The following is a 17,586-nucleotide window of genomic DNA, read 5'->3' on the forward strand; positions in this document are numbered from 1 at the left end:
TTTCTTGCCACATGTCTCAATCTAAGAGATGGGTCCTTCCATAATCTTTACCTCTAAAAATATCCCAACTAGTAGACATTTTGTCATAGGCACTTTGCCGACTCTTGGTATCTGCTCAATTCCAGATGTAATGACGCGAACGGAATTTCCATCGGAGTCGGGCCAAAAATAGCAACTCTCCTAAATTTTAGGGGTGTGGTCCTTTGTATTCTAGGATAATCCCCCATTCCAAAAGCTTGTACTGTCCAAATATTTAGACATCTTGGAGTCCACAAGACCCCTTTTATACTGGGAAATGTCCAGGCTGGTGACAGAAGGGGGGGGAGGCGGTCCATGCGGAGCCCATATGTTGAGAACCAAGTGGAAACTAGTGCATACCATACTCCAGAGTGGCTCTGAAGTGCTAGCTGTCTTGAGGACTCCAGGGCAAGCCTCGGGTACCTGTGGGGATCCATGTGACTGATGTGATGGAGGTATGTGACTGTCTAGAAGAGTGCATCAACTACCATCGGGGCTGCAGCAAACTCTGCCTGGATAATCTGGTGTGGGACTGATGGTTTGTTGCGGGAGAACATCATGACCTGGGGCCTCTCAACTCGCTGCCAACCCTCATTGGATAAATCTGGGCGCCAAAAAGCTACTCCATACATCAAGGCTGGTGTGACGAGGGTGTCAAAAAGCCAGCCCTTCTTCCTGGACTCTTGGAAATGTTCCTGGAAGCACTGCCGCTCAAGTAAGCTCAAGGCTGCATATCCCCGTGTCACTCTGGCATGTGTTGCGGGAAGCATGGTGAAGTGTGGGCCACTGAAAGCGACACCAAGGTAGACCTTGGATGCGACAATCTCCACAGGTTCCCTTCTATATGTGAAGCTCAATCTGGATGTGAAGGGGCGAGAGGTATCGAAGACCATTACCTTGGTTTTACCAAGGTTAACAGAGAGGTCCCGTTGAGTGCAAAAGTCCTGTAAGGCATCCAACTGTCTCTGAAGCCCCTCGGCTCGGTCTGAGAGGAGGAGGATGCCATCTGCATAAAGTAGTATGGGGATCAATATGCTTGCCAGTGTGGGGCCAACCCCACCTAATCTGTCAATGAAGCTCGAGACCTCATCAATGTAGAGGCCGAAAAGAGTAGGTGATAGAGGGAAGTCCTGTTTCACCCCAGTAGTGCTGGAAATCTCCTGTGATGTACCTCCTGGGGTTCTCACTCGTTCAGTGACGGACTCATAGAGGGCGATGATGCTCCAAACCATGTGAGGTGGGACTCCTATCTCCTGGCCGGTGTAGGAGGCGGGCTCGGGGTAAAGTATCAAAAGCCTTGAGGAAATCCACGAAGCAGCAGTAAATCCTCTGATGTGAGAGAGAGAGAGACGGAGGGAGGGAGGGAAATAAAGCAATATTATATTGACGTCTACTAAAGAGCATTGTTGCCTTCGGAGTTGGGACAGTCAATAGATGAAAACAACTGTTCTTAACAAACAATGTCGAGGGGAAAGAGGAAGTGGAAGGTAGCACGAACAGTGAAAGGGTTAACCATGTTTCTTTTCTTTTTGCCACACTGCTACGCGGTTGTGGTGGCCCTGCTACATCCATGTGGCTTTTTCAGCCACATGGATACCGGCCCGACCACCACAGCCCTTTTTGGTCACTTGGATGCCATGTGGGCAGTGGTTGTTGTGCCACTGTCCATGTGACCTTTTTGGGGGGTTGCAAAAAATTCACCTAGGCTGTGGCACCCCTGCCAAAGCCCACATGGCTCGGCTTTCTTTTAATCACTTGATATTTGCATACAGCTCCAATTTGAAATACATCCACATCACTCCCATATAAAGTACATTCATGTCTCTGTCAAAATACAAGTCATGCGAAAACTGTTCCAAACATGCAAAACATGAATGCATGTGCAAACAGTATCATGAACATATCCCCCGTTCATGGAACAAGTACTAAACATTTTTGTCGGGCACAATGATGGCACGACAGAAAACATAAATCTCGGTCTTCCTATGGAGTGACAGTCCTATAGGTAAGACACAAATCCAGGCACGAGCCTCCCTATGGAGTGACAATCTGAAACTCGCGGCGGGTGCCCGGGGGACTAGGGCCTTTGACACACTTGTTGATACCATCAATGCATATTAAAACATTTAAACATGGCCACAGTCTTAACACATATCCATCATCACTTTGCATAAAACATAAAGCTGGACAAAACATCCACAAATGCTGAAAATGGAGCTTGCATGTGTGACACCGCATAGAGGCCGGAATGGGCCGACCCCCCCCTTGGAGTATTTTATTACCCAAGGAGAATAATATCATGTACAAGCTTTGAGGGCCTTACTCTCCCCACGGGAGATGCCAGATTATCCATATACAAATGCCATAACACAGCCCAACACGAGGCAACCAAGCCGGAACATAGGCTGTAGAAATGCCGAGCCAACAATATAATCCATATACCTCCGTGTGGGTACTGATTCTTCCCCAAAAACCACGGGTCTTCATGCAATAGAGAGGGTACAACAAGTACAACTCTCCATTCAGCCGGTACAGCAGGTACAATGGTTGGTACAGCTGGTACAGTGGCTGGAACAGCAGGTACAATGGCTGGTATAGCCGGTACGGTGGCTACAGCAGGTACAACATGTACAGAAGTTGGTACAGCTAGTACAAGGGTTGGTACAACAGGTACAGTGGCTGGTACAGTCGGTACGATGGCTGGTATAGCAGGTACAGCAAGTACAAAAGCTGGTACAGCCGGTACAATGGGTGGTATAGCAAGTATAGAAGCTGGTACAACCAGTACAAGGGTTGGTACAGCAAGTACAGTGGTTGGTACAGCAGGTACAGTGGCTAGTAGAGTCGTTACGGTGGCTGGTACAGCAGGTACCAGCAAGTATAGAAGCTAGTACAGCCGGTACAATGGGTGGTATAGCAAGTACAGAAGCTGGTACAGCCAGTACAAGGGCTGGTATAGCAGGTACATCAATTACAATTGCTGGTACAACAAGTACAATGGCTAGAAATCATAATAAATGATTAAATACCCTTGCCTTCAGTATTTCTTTGCGATTGAAGCCTCCAAAACAGTCCCCAACAGCCGGTATTCTTCATGGGCAGCCTTCAAGTGAGAGAGAAAGAGAGTAGTCATCATTAGGGCAACCTCGGTGGTAGAGGCTAGTGTGGAGCAAGAGAGCCTCCATTAATGAAGAGAGAGGGCTCCAATTTATAGATTTGGGCCTCCCATGAGCTAAAATGGCAAGAGAAGGTTACGATGACAAGTGGAGAGCCACACAATAGCTGAAGTGACAAGTGTGAGGCCCCTTGTCTCACTTTGGTCCACTTTCTTGCCACATGTCCCAATCTAAGAGATGGGTCCTTCCATAATCTTTACCTCTAATCAATTCCAGATGTAATGATGCGAACAGAATTTCCATCGGAGTCGGGCCAAAAATAGCAACTCTCCTAAACTTTAGGAGTGTGGTCCTTTGTATTCTAGGATAATCCCCCATTCCCAAAGCTTGTACTTTCCAAATATTTAAACATCCTGGAGTCCACCAGACCCCTTTCAGACTGGGAAATGTCCAGGCTGGTGACACAATCCCATAGGCAAGACCCGGCACAAATACTGGCTCTTCCATGGCGTGACAATCCCATGGATAGAACACAGTCCAGGTCATACACGGGTGGCACCAGTCTGGCTCGCGTCCATACGACACCATCATGCTAACACACGGGTGGCACCAATCTGGCTCCTGTCCATGTTATGCAAAAATACTGGCCCCTTCACATGAGACACCGGCCTGGCCTCAAGTGAACGAGACACAAATCTGGAGATGGACCAAATGGTCAGCCAATTGGTGACATCCCCCCGGGCTTCTAAAGAGTTGTCCTCAACTGAAAAGCCTCAAGATATGCCTGCAATAGCTGTGGGTAATCAACAAAATAATCCTCGTTTACCCACTTTGCATCAATGGGCAAATAATTCTTGAACTTCACAAGGTATCTCCTGGAAAGCTTTCCTGCAGGTAGCCTCCGCTCCTTATGAAAGACAATCTGTTCTGGCTGGAGGATCTCCTCAAGCTCATCAATCTGTGGCGGATCTTCTCTGACAGGCTCGTCAGGATCTGGCCCGACATATTTCCTGAAAAGACTCACATGAAATGCATTGTGAATCTTCCAATGACTAGGTAAAGCAAGCCTGTATGACACTTCATTGATCTTTTGAATCACCTTGAAGGGTCCATAATAGCGAGGAGAAAGCTTAGGATATGATCCTTCTCGTCTTGGCCTCTTCCGAAGCCTAGCTTTCTCAAATTTCAGCAAAACCCAATCACCTTCTTTGACTTGCATGTTCCTTCTATGCTTGTCAACAGCCATTTTATGCTTATCTTGTGACCTTGCAATGGCTGTGCGGACCTGAGCAAAGGCTACATCCAAGTCACGTACATACTCATCAGGTGCAAAAATCTCATCCTTTGTACGAAGGATGGGTGGCAATACCACTCGGCCATAAATAATCTCAAACGGGGCCTTTCCCGTGGAGACATGGATCGTATTGTTGTAGGCAAACTCAACAAGTGGAAGATACTTCTCCCATGTAGTCTTTTGATCTGCCACATAACACTTCAACAAATCCAACACGGCTGAATTTGCAGCTTCACTTTGGCCATCCGTTTGGGGATGATAAGCTGATGAAAACTCAAGTTTAGTGCCCATGTTATCAAATAAAGCCCTCGTAGTCCTGGGATCTCTATCCCCAACAATGGATTTAGGCATACCATGATGTTTGAAAATATTAGCAAGAAAAAGCTTTACCATATGATCAACTTTAATGGTTTTCTTGACGGGCAAGAAATGAGCTTGCTTGCTAAACCTATCCACAATGGTCCAAATAGCATCATTCCCATGCTGGGATCTAGGCAAGTCCATAATAAAATCCATAGTAATACTTTCCCAAGGTTACGAGGAAATAGGCAATGGCTGAAGCAAACCTGGAGGTTTTTGCCTGTCAAATTTCACCTTTTGGCAAGTAATACATGCACGTACATATGCCTCAATGTCTATACGCATTCTTGGCCAAAAGAAATCTCTCTTAATCATGCGTGTAGTGGGCATGATACCTCTATGACCAGCATAAGGTGGAGCGTGACATTCCTCCATAACCTTTGGACGCAAATCCTTCACCACACATAGGCAGTTATCCTTCATAAGATAACCCTCGTTGATAACATAAGAGGCATGTGAGTGACCAGCCATCAAATCAGTCCATATATGGCAAAAATCAGCATCTAAATGATACAAATCTCGCATAGCAAATAAGTCCCCATGAGAGGCCACTGAAACTGCAGCCACGTAAGGCCTCCTGGATAATGCATCTGCCACCACATTTTTCTTTCCCGGAGTATGCACAATTTGAAAATGAAACATGGAAAGAAAGTTTGCCATTCTCATCTGCTTCTCCGAAAGCTTTGTTTGAGATAGAAAGTATCTCAAGCTTTGATGATCTGTCTTGACTACAAATTCAGTCCCAAGAAGATAATGTTTCCATATCTTTAAGGCATGAATTACAGCCAAGAGCTCTTTCTCATAGATATCCATATGAAGCTCAGCATCATGCAAACGACGGCTCTCATATGCAACTGCATGCCCTTCTTGATTTAGAACAGCCCCTATACAATCGCCACAAGCATCACATTCCACTATGAATGACTTCTGCAAGTCGGGAACAATCAATATGGGTCCACATATGATATCATGCTTGAGCTGCAAAAAGGCATCCTGTTCTTTTGGGGTCCATTTGAAAGTGGTTTTCTTCTTTGTGAGATCATGTAGAGGGGTGGCTATCATAGCAAAATGCCTTATGAAACGCCTATAATATGAACATAATCCCAGAAAACTACGTACTTGATGTACGTTTTGCAATTCTGGCCAATACCGAATGGTTTCTATCTTCGCAAGATCCATTGTTACTCCATCCTTGGATACAATGTGACCCAAATAATGTATCTCTGAAAGAAAGAACTCACTTTTCTTGGCATTAATGAAAAGTTTATGCTTGTGCAACTCTTCGAACACTGTGACCAAATGAGTTCTATGTTCCTGCTCATTCTTGGAGAAAACCAAGATGTCATCAAAGAATACACCTGTGAATTTGCAATGGGGTCGGAATATCCTATCCATCATACGATTAAATGTGGCAGGAGCATTGGTGAGACCAAAAGGCATCACCAAAAATTCATATAATCCAAAAGCTGTCCTGAACGCAGTTTTATGGACATCTTGTGGCACCACTCATATTTGGTGATAACCACTCTTCAAATCAAGACGGCTGAAACAAGCCGAGCCATCAAGCTTATCCAAAATGTCATCAATGCGCGGAATTGGGAATCTATTCTTGACGGTAAGCTTATTTAAAGCTCTATAGTCCACACACATGCGGAATGACCCGTCTTTCTTCTGAACAAGAAGCACGGGAGAGCAATAAGGTGAGGAACTAGGCTGAACCAAACCTTTCTCTAAAAGCTCATTTACCTGCTTCATGATCTCCTCTTGTGCGGCACTCACACGGTATGCGGGTTTGCTAGGTGGAGAACTGCCTGGCACAAGATCTATGCGATGATCCTCGGGCCTTTGGGGAGGTAATTCACCTGGCAATGCGTCAGCAAAACAATCGTTGAATGCATGAAGAAAATTCAACCTATCGTAAGTCATAGCATCCACATTTTGATGACTTGGTACAATGCTATCACGAACAAAAACCAAGTACGCAGAAAGACTCTTTTTCATTGCTTTATTAATCTGGATGTGAGATACAAGTGGGATGGAATCCCCTTCCTTGCCGGCATCAATGAAATGCATGCGGCCTCTGCATAAAAGAAATCATGTTTGTCTTGTACTCTTTGCGGGGCTCAAGCCTATGATGCCATGGCTTGCCCAGCAATACATCACATTCATTAAGTGGTGCAACTAAGAAATGCTCATTATCAAGGTAACCGTGGATATGTATGCGCAACTTCCCTATTAGTGGGGTAACCTGCACCTCTTTACCAACAAAGGCAGCTTCTGCTTCAATCTGAGGTCCCATGTTCTCAACCTCAATACCCAAAGCAGCTGCCATTTGAATAGAGATGAAGTTATCGGTTGCACAATCATCAAACATGAATAAGGCAGGCTGATCCTTGATTTGACCCCATGCTTTGCATACCATCTGCTCTTTTGCATCATGTTTTGTGTTTCCCTGCACATCGGGAACTGCATGCACATTAGCCTTGGTTTGCTTGTCCTCATGCTTTGGTTTGCGGTCAGGGCATTGTCGAAACATGTGCTCTTTGCTGCCACAAGAAAAACATTTCCCCTCCTTGGCATATTGCTCCCATGGCTCGGGGGTCAAGCCAAATTTGTTCTTCTTTGGGCCATGATCTTTAGATGAGGTATTTTCAGCTTTTCCTCCCTTCTGGGTCTCCCGGAAGTTCTTTTTAGGTGGCTATCCACCTTTTTGCAGATTTGGGACAGCCTTATCTTTGTCCTTTTAACCACCTTGATCTTGCTTAATTTTGAGCACCAATTGCTCCGTAGCAAGAGTAGAGGCTATAAGCTATTGCAAAGTATGTTTCGGGTGCAATTCAATGCCCGAATGGTAAGCTGGTTGCAATCCGGAGCGAAACTTCCTCTTTCTTTCATCCTCAGTGATTTGCATAAAAAGAGTTACCTCAAGCGACACTTTCCAAAACTTATTGACATACTGTTGCACACTTTCATTATCTCTTTGCTCAAGTCTATCCCACTTTTGGGTGAAAGTTTGCTCCGCATTAGGTGGCAAGAACTGAGCATAAAATCTGTCCTTAAACTCTTTCCAGGTGCAAATGGGGTCTTTGGTGATCTTTTTAGTGATCCACCAATGAGTAGCGGTCCCCTTCAAGAACATGCTAGCATGGGGTACTTTAGATTTCTCAGTGAAGTCCTCATCTCTAAAAGCAATGTCAAACTGTGCCACAAATGCTAACACTTTGGAAGCATCATGCTCTCCATGAAAAACATCAAACTTAACGGACTTGTCACCTGCTTTAAATTCCTTGAGCTTTCTGGCATGAGGCTCATGGTCCTCTCTTTTTCTTTTTCCCTTATCCAACGGGGTGACCCTATCTGCATGTGCTCCATGGGCCATCGTGGAAGTTTCATGAAGCACGGTGGCATGTGCTCCATGAACTTGAGAATCAGATGCATGTGACTTTCCTGCATAAGGCAATGTCTCTCCATGAGACAACTCAGTAGGCAAAGCTCTTCTAGTGGCAGACCTGTCACCCCCTCCATGGGATACATGCCTAGAATACATGTGATCATCATGCCCTCTATGAGCACTAGCATACATATACCTGTCACCCTTTGTGCCTTGGGGAGAAGATGCATGACGAGAGGTGACTGTCACCTCTTCCCTTTGCATAAAAGACCTCAACCTTTGAGATGTGGGATCTCCATGTTTCAAGCGAGGTGGATTTCTGAATTTCAGCTCTCCATCTTCCCCCTCTTTGATGTCACCTTTGCAGAGGAGGTAGGAAAGTGCCAACTCCCTTGGCTTCTTGCCCACTTCTCGTGCCATGGACTCAAAAGTCACGTCTACCATTGCATCGGCTTTCCTGGCTTCAATGGCACTTTGCACATGGGAATCTTCATGCAGAAATTTTAGCTCTTGCTCTTGTGCTTGCAAAAGCTTTCTCATATGCTCCAATTCAGCCCTCATTGCATCAGGCTCCTCTTCTTGCATAACTGTCTTTCCACGAGACGGTTGTCCCCTTGAATCACTATCATTCACCCTTTCAAGGGGCTTGTGCCTTCTCTGCAAAGCATCAGAACCATGCGAGGCACTTGATGGGCCCCTCGAATTAGGCACTACCAAAGGGTTGCTTTGGCTGTCCATTGTGTTAAGTGTGCTAGAAGCGGGTGTCCAATACACAGGTTCGTTTCCCCACTAAGAAGAGGGAAATAACTGTGCTCTGATACCAATGAAACCGATCCCGTCAAGTGGGAATAGACTCCGTTGGACACCCACACGCGTAATAGCACAACTTAAATATCACAATTTGAATGGACAACTTAATAACAAGTGAAATGAAATGAAATGTTGATCAATGGACACCAGCACTGGGGCCGGAACGGGCCGACCCCTCCCTCAATATATGATATATTATTGGGAGTATTTAAAAGATACAATGCTCCATGGGTTCAATGAACCAGATGATGTCCATGTACAACTGAGACTTGAAGTAGACGTTCGAAGGAGAGCAATCCACTTGAGTAGTCTAGTCTCTACGGTCGTGTGCCTTCACTGGAATCCGCAGAGAGCGCCCCACTGGTGTTCGAGGACCATGCACAAACAGGCGCTTCCGTACTAACGCCTGGGTCTCCCGATCTCGGCACCCATGGACCGTGGTTCTCCAGAAGCTTGGACTACCCGGCACCGAATGGGTGTTAGCAGTAGAGAGTATCCCTTATCAGATTTACATCACAGTCCTTTGCTTAAATCTCAATCCACTTACTTGTAGCTCGCTAGTGGAAGACAAATACCCGAGGCGCCTAAGTGGAGCTGCTAGAGATGGACACCAGGGCGCATCAGCCTCTACTGGCAAGAGGGAAGAGTGCGCAGCCGCCTGGAGATCTGAGCGCAGCTGTCAGCAAGTGGAGAGGTGTCCGGGACAGCCGCCTGCAGAGTGGAGAGGTTTATGGGCGCAGCTGCCTGCAGAGTGGAGAGGAGGCCTGGACGCAGCCGCCTACTGTTTGGGCGTAGCTGCTTGCAGAGTGGAGAGGAGGCTTGGGCGCAGCCGCCTGCAAAGTGGAGAGGAGGCCTGGGCGCAGTTGCCAGCAAAGTGGAGAGGAGGCTTGGGCGCAGCCCAGCAGCATGCAGCAGTCTGAGGGCAGGCGGAAGAGAACGTGCGCAGCCCAGCAGTACAGTCAACCAGTCGTGCAGCGTTGGAGAGGACAAGCAGAGAGATGATGCTGATTCGCTTGTGCGCAGCTGAATATAAGCAAGAGGAGGTTCACTCCTAAGCGATGGAAGGGGGTGCATGATAAACAGCTGGCCGGCCCACCACAGTTGCATGGAGGCGGCCAGTTCCAAAGTCTCAAGGTGAGGGGTGGGTAGGTGGCCATGCACCCACCCCCACACATAAGATTAAGTGAGGGGTTTCCCTCCCCACCTTGACCCATACGTGGGTGCCCACCCTACCAAGGACATCATGAAATATTTGGGAGGGTGCCCACTCTTTAATGAATGTGAACTTGCAACCTTATAAAAAATAAAGGTTAGAAAGAAAGCTATAAAATAAACAATTGCAATACACTTACCACACGCAACAAAACTCGTCAGAAGACAGAGCAAACTTCACGACTCACTGGCAGGCGTCCCCGCTTAGTAAGTGGCACGTCAAACAGGCAAACACAAAAATACAAGTCATGCGAAAACAGTTCCAAACATGAATGCATGTGCAAACAGTATCATGGACATATCTCCCGTTCATGGAACAAGTACTAAACATTTCTGTCGGGCACAATGATGGCACGACAGAAAACATAAATCCCGGTCTTCCTATGGAGTGACAGTCCCATAGGTAAGACACAAATCCAGGCACGAGCCTCCCTATGGAGTGACAATCCCATAGGCAAGACACGGCACAAATACTGGCTCTTCCATGGCGTGACAATCCCATGGATAGAACACAATCCAGGTCATACACGGGTGGCACCAGTCTGGCTCGCGTCCATACGACACCATCCTGCTAACACACGGGTGGCACCAATTTGGCTCCCGTCCATGTTATGCAAAAATACTGGCCCCTTCACATGAGACACCGGCCTGGCCTCAAGTGAACGAGACACAAATCTGGAGATGGACCAAATGGTCGGCCAATTGGTGACACCATGAAACCGCTCCTGGGCCGAGGGTAAAACTGTAGCATGATGTGGATCTCCTCGTGTCTGGATCTCCTCCCCAATCTGAGTCATTCCAACCTTGGAGTCTGACTCCATCCATCAATCGCCTCCTGTGTAGAAGAGTCCGAGATCCTTTGTACCTTGCAGATACCACAAGATCCGCAATCTTGCGTCCCAATGAGACTTCAATGGCGTTTGCTTGAATGAGATCAAGAGCTACGGAAAAGATCAAGTCCAATCTGGTGTTCAGCAACCAGATCAATGAACCAACCAGCTTCCGATACAGAGAGGCATCAACTGGCTCACAAGGATCATTCACTGTCAGCTTTGTGTTCGGGTCCATCGGCGACGTAATAGGCTTGCAGTTCTCCATCCCAAAGGCCTCAAGCAACTCATGAACATACCGCTGCTGAGAGACAAAAAACCCCCTCTGGGTTTGCCAGATCTCCAATTCCAAAAAGAAAGTGGAGTAAGCCGAAGTCGGTCATCTCAAACTCCTTTGACAAGGTAGCCTTTGTCACTCCAATGTGCTCCACATGACCGCCGGTGAGAATGAGATCATCCACATAAAGGATGATTAACGTAACCATGCCGCGTTCCCGAAAGAGATACAGGTAGGGATCTGCAACCAATCTCTGAAATCCAGTCCGGAGAAAGAAGGAATCCATCTTCTAATTCCAAGCCTTGGGAGCCTGTTTAAGATCATACAAGGTCTTCTTTAACCTGTAAACCATCCCTTCTGATCCTGGAACCACAAAGCTTGGTGGTTGCTCAACATACACCTCCTCCTGCAGGTCACCATTAAGGAACGCATATTTGACATCCATCTGATACACAGGCCACCTCTAAGAAGAAGCAAGGGCAAGAACGGTCCGAATCGTGGTCATCCTTGCTGTCGGTGCAAAGGTATCCTCATAGTCGATGCTTGGCCGCTCAGCATAACCCTTAGCCACAAGTCTGGCTTTGTGTTTGTCCACCGACCCATTTGACGAATACTTGGTCTTAAAGACCCACTTGACACCAATGATAGACCGTTTCGACGGCCTCGGAACCAACTCCCAAGTGTTGTTCTTCTCGATGGCATCTAGTTCCACCTGCATGGCTTTCCTCCAAGTATCCTGTGCAAGGGCTTCCTTGACGGAAGTGGGCTCTTTGTCCTGCATGATACAAGACATCAAAGCATAGTTTACCTGTAACAGCTCTGCTGAATGACTTTTGTCACGGACTCTGTGCGATCTTCGAGGTTCGTTCTCTGTGGTCCATTCGGAGGGAAGCTCCGTGATACCCGACTCCCGAAGGGTGTCCACTAACCACCTGGGTACTCGAACAGAACGCGGAGCCTCCTGTTGCTACCGGGGCTCAACTCCAGTTGCGGGCTCAACCTCTTGAACTGACTGTGGTTGTCCAGCTCGAACAATAGACTGGGAATCGTCATTAGAATCCTCTGGGTCTCCAAGAAGTGGCGGCTCATCAACAGTGGAAAGCGGAACATGCTCATCAAAGACCACATCCCTGCTGACAACAATCTCATTCCTCCAAACAACCTGTATCCCTTGGAGAAAGAGTTATATCTCACAAATATAAGCTTTTGGGACTTGGAGTCGAGCTTCCCTCTCTGCTTCTTCGGAATGTGTACATATGCATCGCCACGGAAGTGGGAGACATCAGGTTTCCTGCCAAAGTATGCCTCAAAGGGAGTCATGCTAGGTACTGAAGTCGTCGGAGACCGGTTGAGGATATGGACAGCCGTAGCCACAACCTCTCCCCAAAGTGGACGAGGAAGATCACGATGCTCCTGCATCGTCCTCGCCATCTCCACCACAGTCCTGTTCTTGCGTTCTACCACTCCATTCTCTGATGGCGAACCTGTATTGGCGAGTTCCCTCTTGATGCCACGATCTGCACAAAATCTCACGAAAGCATTTGAAGAGAATTCACCTCCTTTGTTAGCTCGGAGGGTCTTTACTTGCAATCCATACTCTTTCTCCAGCATCACATGCCACTCCTTGAACCGAGCAAAGGCTTGGTCCTTCTGAGAAAGGAAATTGACCCATGTGAATCTGGAACAATCATCAACAAGCAGCATGAAATATAGAGATCCTCCCAAGGATGGTGTCTGCATAGGTCCACACAAGTTAGTGTGAACCAACTCCAACGGTTTCGAAGCCCGCCTGGAAGCTTGCTTCGGAAAGGATTCCCTGTGTTGCTTACCATGTATGCAAGAACTACAACGTCCTTGCTTGCTGCCAACATCTGGCAAGCCAACCACCATTTGGTCCCGGAAAGCTCGCCGCAGCGCATCCACATTTAAGTGGCCAAACCGAAAGTGCCACAAGTCACCAACCTGAGAACTTGTCAATGAGGAGAGTGCAGAGAGTTTGTAGATACCATTCTCCACGCCACCTTCCCAAACAACCTGGTCAGTCTCGCGGTCCCGTAGAGCAACTGAATGCTCCTCAAACTCCACCCGGAAGCCAGTCTTGCATACCTCATGCATTGACAATAGATGAAAACCAAGTGCTGGGATGTAAAGAACACGAGAGGAATGCTTACCCCCTTTGCCGTTGGGAATGATCTCCATCCGGCCCTCACTGTGTATCGGAATTGTGGAATTGTTGCCAATGAAAATGCAACTTGACTGTCGTTTTAGATCCAAAAAGAAGTCACAGGAAGGAGTCATGTGCCTGGAAGCACCACTGTCGAGAATCCACTCCCAAGTATCCTTTGCGGTGAAGCCAATTGCCCCCTCGCTCGAAGAAGATGAAGCATCTGAGTCCATCATCTCTAAGTGCACAAGGCTGGAGTCTTTGCAGCTGAAGCTGAAGAATCAGCACTCTTCCCTGTCCGCTCAGGACACTTCCTTTAATAGTGGCCTTTCTTGCCACAATCATTGCAAGTCCTCTCGTCTTCACCAGTCGACCAGTAGTAGCAAGGACAACTGATAGCACCTAAAGGACACCCGACCTGAAGAAATCCCAGTCGCCCAGCTCCTGTTAGTCGGCCAGCACACGTGAAGTTGGCCAGCTACAGCGAGAGACAAGGAGCAGCAGGACCAGTCGGCTTTCACTTGGATCAATCCCAGAACCACAGGACAGCCTCCCACACCTGGTAAAAATAGGGAAAAAATATGGAGAGTGGGGAAAAATGAGAAAACACCGAAATCGGGTGGGCACACCCACAACAGAGGCTCTGGTGTAAATATACAAACAAGAGATGACTGCTAACAGTCTCTGCTAAAATGGACAGTCTTTGATGACTATGCAGAAATATAGAGGCCAAAAAAAGTAAGTCTTTTTTTAGCAATTATTTATATAGTGCTGTTATTTTTAATCAGGAAAGGCACTTATGTACTGATAGACATTCAATACTGCACTGCAGGTTTATGTGTCAACTATTGAAGGGCGCAAGTACCCTGTTACAGGTGTTCAATGGCATCCTGAAGTATGTGTATTCTTGTGCATAAGAATGGGCAGACATAGATTCTGCCTAGCCTTTGATATCTTTGTAAGACCTTCCTCATTTACATGCATTCTTTTATATGGGTGCAGAAAAACGCCTTTGAGTGGGGGGTATCAAGCATCCCTCATTCTTCTGAAGCCATTCAAGTGTGTCAAAGTGTGGCCAATTTTCTAGTAAGGTGTGTGCTTGGTTATATTTTTGTTTCAAAAAGAGGCCCTTTTGATGTGGGATTCTGAAAGGAGTTTATGATGCCATGATTGCAGTGAAGCAAGGAGGTCTCATCATAGGCCAAGCCAGGAAGATGAGGAGGAGTTCCTCATTTACAACTACAACCCATTTTACACAGGCAAAGATGGGTATGTGTTCACGTGTTTATACCCTAAGCCCAATTTTGTTCATGATTATCATCTCTCTCTCTCTCTCTCTCTCTCTCTCTCTCTCTCTCTCTCTCGTGCACCATTTTGGCCTTACATAGACGTAAATCAGTGTGTGTGTGTGTGTGTGTGTGTGTGAGGCTGATGCGTGTGAGGAGCAGCGGTCTTATAGAGAGATAGCTGTAGATAATTATCCACTCCTGCCTGCCCTCTTGCAACACAGACTCTCTCTCTCTAGAGAGAGAGAGAGAGAGAGAGAAGAGAGTTATATTAACGTCTTCAAAAGACCCAAAGGGTCTATGAGACCAAAATGATGTATACATAGTGTCCATGAAATCTTGTCATGGATGAAATAAGAAAAAGCAACAGTAAACTAAAACTGAAAACTGAAAGCTAATATCTGAGACTCTTAAGATTATACAAGACGAAAAGTCTAGATCCTACTATGCCAGGTATAGGGTACAATAAGTGATGGAATATGGGAGATGTGAATAAAAACAATCAATCAACCATGTATGCCCCCATCTAGGATGTCCATCATGGGGGATACAAGAAGGCTAGAGATGTCGATAATCTGCTGTGAGGATGAGGCTGCTTGATGGCGGGCCAGGATCTCCTGAATCTGGGGCTGATGAGCTGGGGCGATGGGACGAGGGCTTCTAGCTCTCTGGAGCGTGTGTGCCTGATCTAATGCGACTCTCATGCCTGTTGCAAGGGGCACTGTGGTATAGGCTCTTGTATCCACTTGGGATCTGGTGCCTCCCTATCCACCCCTCTAGGCTAGGAAAAACTGGTGATGGTAAGCTGAGAGGACTATTGGGGGCGAGGATCTCTAAGTAGTGACTCTCTGAGTCGGCTAAGCTCCAATAGGAAGAGTCCAACGCAGCTCTGATCTGGGTACTCCATGATCCGGGGTAAGGGTCCAAAGCCCTCTTTGAATAGACAGTGAAATATCCCTTTGATCTCATAGTAGACTGGGCACTAGCAAACATAGTGCTCCTCCGACTCAACCCTCGTCTGATAGAGTCTACATGCCCTGTCTTCTCTGTGGTGTATTTGCTAAGCTTTGCTAGTCTCTATCCTTAGTCTATGGGATTATACCCTAAGTTGGCCAATGGCTATCCTCATAGCATGGGACATGAAGTCATCGAGATAACTTGGTATCTGAATGAGACCATCTGCTGTGAATCTCAGGAAATGATCTTTATGGTACTGCATCTTGGTAGGCAGTGGGCCTACCGGTGTGATCCATGTGTTATGTGTGTATAGCCCTAGTAGATCGTATCGGATCACCCGGTTCCTATCCTCATGTGTAAGCCTAATGTATGGGGAATTTGGATCATACTGAAATGGAGGGAGCCGCTCCATCTGTGATCCATGTGCGTGAAACCAAGTGAGTACTGGGCCATACTAGGATGAATGCTCTCCTCCGGCCACTGTGCTGTGATGACTGTAGTGCAAGTCGGGGAAATTGAAGTGGACATATCTCCCTTACCCTGTGTATATAAGTGATCGTCTGGAATAGGGCCTCCATCAACATCGGCTGAAAAGTCTGCCAAGGCATCCACTTCTAGAGTAGCAACCGTAGCATCCTCATCCACACCTCCGCCATCAGCCTTGAATGCCGTTTAACTTTTACCCTCTTTGAATTTAGTTCCACTAGTGGTATTTGATGATAAGCAAGAGTGTGAGGCTGAGGCTGAGAGAAAGAGACAAAGGCTCTTATCCGTGCCTATGGCACTGTAAAGGGGCAACAATTCATTGTCCTCTTTGACATGGGCAATTCTGAGGATGCCATCTCTCCGCTGTTGGCTACCAAGCTGAGATGTACCTTGGTTTCTTATCATCTAGATGTGGACGGGTTTACCCTTGGTCTACGTACACACATCACTCATAAAGCTCAGCAGTTTGAGTTTCAGGTTCAGCGGTGACATTCTAGTGGGATTTCACTGTCTCCCCTCTTTTAGGGTGTGACATGATCCTCAGGATCCAGTGGTTTAGACAGTATGCGCACCCATTCCTGATTGGATGCAGGACGCTTTCTCTATCGTTGAAGGTTTTTCTGAGCCTCTCATGATTCGCGAGGATCAGAACATTCTTGGAATTCTACTCATTTCCCACATTTAGGCCCAACAAGCCATCTGAAAAGGAACAGAGTGTGCGTTACTATATGTCCGCTCTCAGTCTAATGCAGTTCAAGTAGCATCGGCAAGGGAGTAGCGGATGACTGGTCTTTTGTCTCAATATAGCAACATCATGCTGTGAGACGACCTCCCATCCAATCTCCCACCCAATAGACGTGAGTATCATCGCATAGAGTTGGTTCTTGGTTTAGAACTTCCAAGCAAGTTCCCCTATCACATTTGTAAGGCATTGGAGAGTGAGTTGGAGCAGCAGTTAGGCCAACTACTCCGGTCCGGATTTATCCGACCATCTTCCTCACCTTTTGCCGCTCCCATTCTGTTTGTCAAGAAGAAGGATAAGTCCGCATGCTTATGTGTGGATTACAGGGTGCTTAATAAGCTAACAAGGAAGAATAGATTCCCATGGCCAGAATAGAGTTCCTTGAGTGACTCAATGGTGCAATTTTTTAAAAAAAAGATAGATCTTAAGAGTGGCTACCATTAGGTTCCAATCTTTGAGGACGACATTCCAAAAACGGCCTTTAGGACCGAGTGTGGCCACTACGGTGATGCCCTTTCACCAATGCACCAGCGACATTCAACAAAATGATGTCTCGGGTTTTTCGGGATCTCATTAGTAAATGCGTCTTCATCTTCTTACATGACATTCTTATCTTGTCAGGGATTGCAGAGCAGCATGAGCG

At 46.9% G+C, this 17,586-nt stretch overlaps 1 protein-coding gene across 9 annotated transcripts in view; it reads left to right on the forward strand.

The window, feature by feature from the left end:
* LOC147615247 (gamma-glutamyl hydrolase 1-like) overlaps positions 1-17,586 on the forward strand; it is a 125,375-nt gene that overhangs the window by 74,114 nt on the left and 33,675 nt on the right. For 7 of the 9 annotated variants that reach the window (XM_086779308.1, XM_086779310.1, XM_086779311.1 and 4 more), the window contains 3 exons: positions 14,305-14,367; positions 14,475-14,563; positions 14,649-14,741. The exons of 1 other annotated variant lie outside the window; for it this stretch is intronic. In XM_086779308.1, coding sequence (XP_086635434.1) covers positions 14,305-14,367; positions 14,475-14,563; positions 14,649-14,741 — 245 coding nt within the window. The remainder of the gene's footprint in view (positions 1-14,304; positions 14,368-14,474; positions 14,564-14,648; positions 14,742-17,586) is intronic. One more of the 9 variants, XM_086779313.1, reaches the window with a different exon arrangement.

Source organism: Cibotium barometz, chromosome 40 (assembly GCF_041138505.1).
Source record: "Cibotium barometz isolate CiBa-2024 chromosome 40, ASM4113850v1, whole genome shotgun sequence".
In the NCBI taxonomy this organism is placed as follows: domain Eukaryota; kingdom Viridiplantae; phylum Streptophyta; class Polypodiopsida; order Cyatheales; family Cibotiaceae; genus Cibotium; species Cibotium barometz.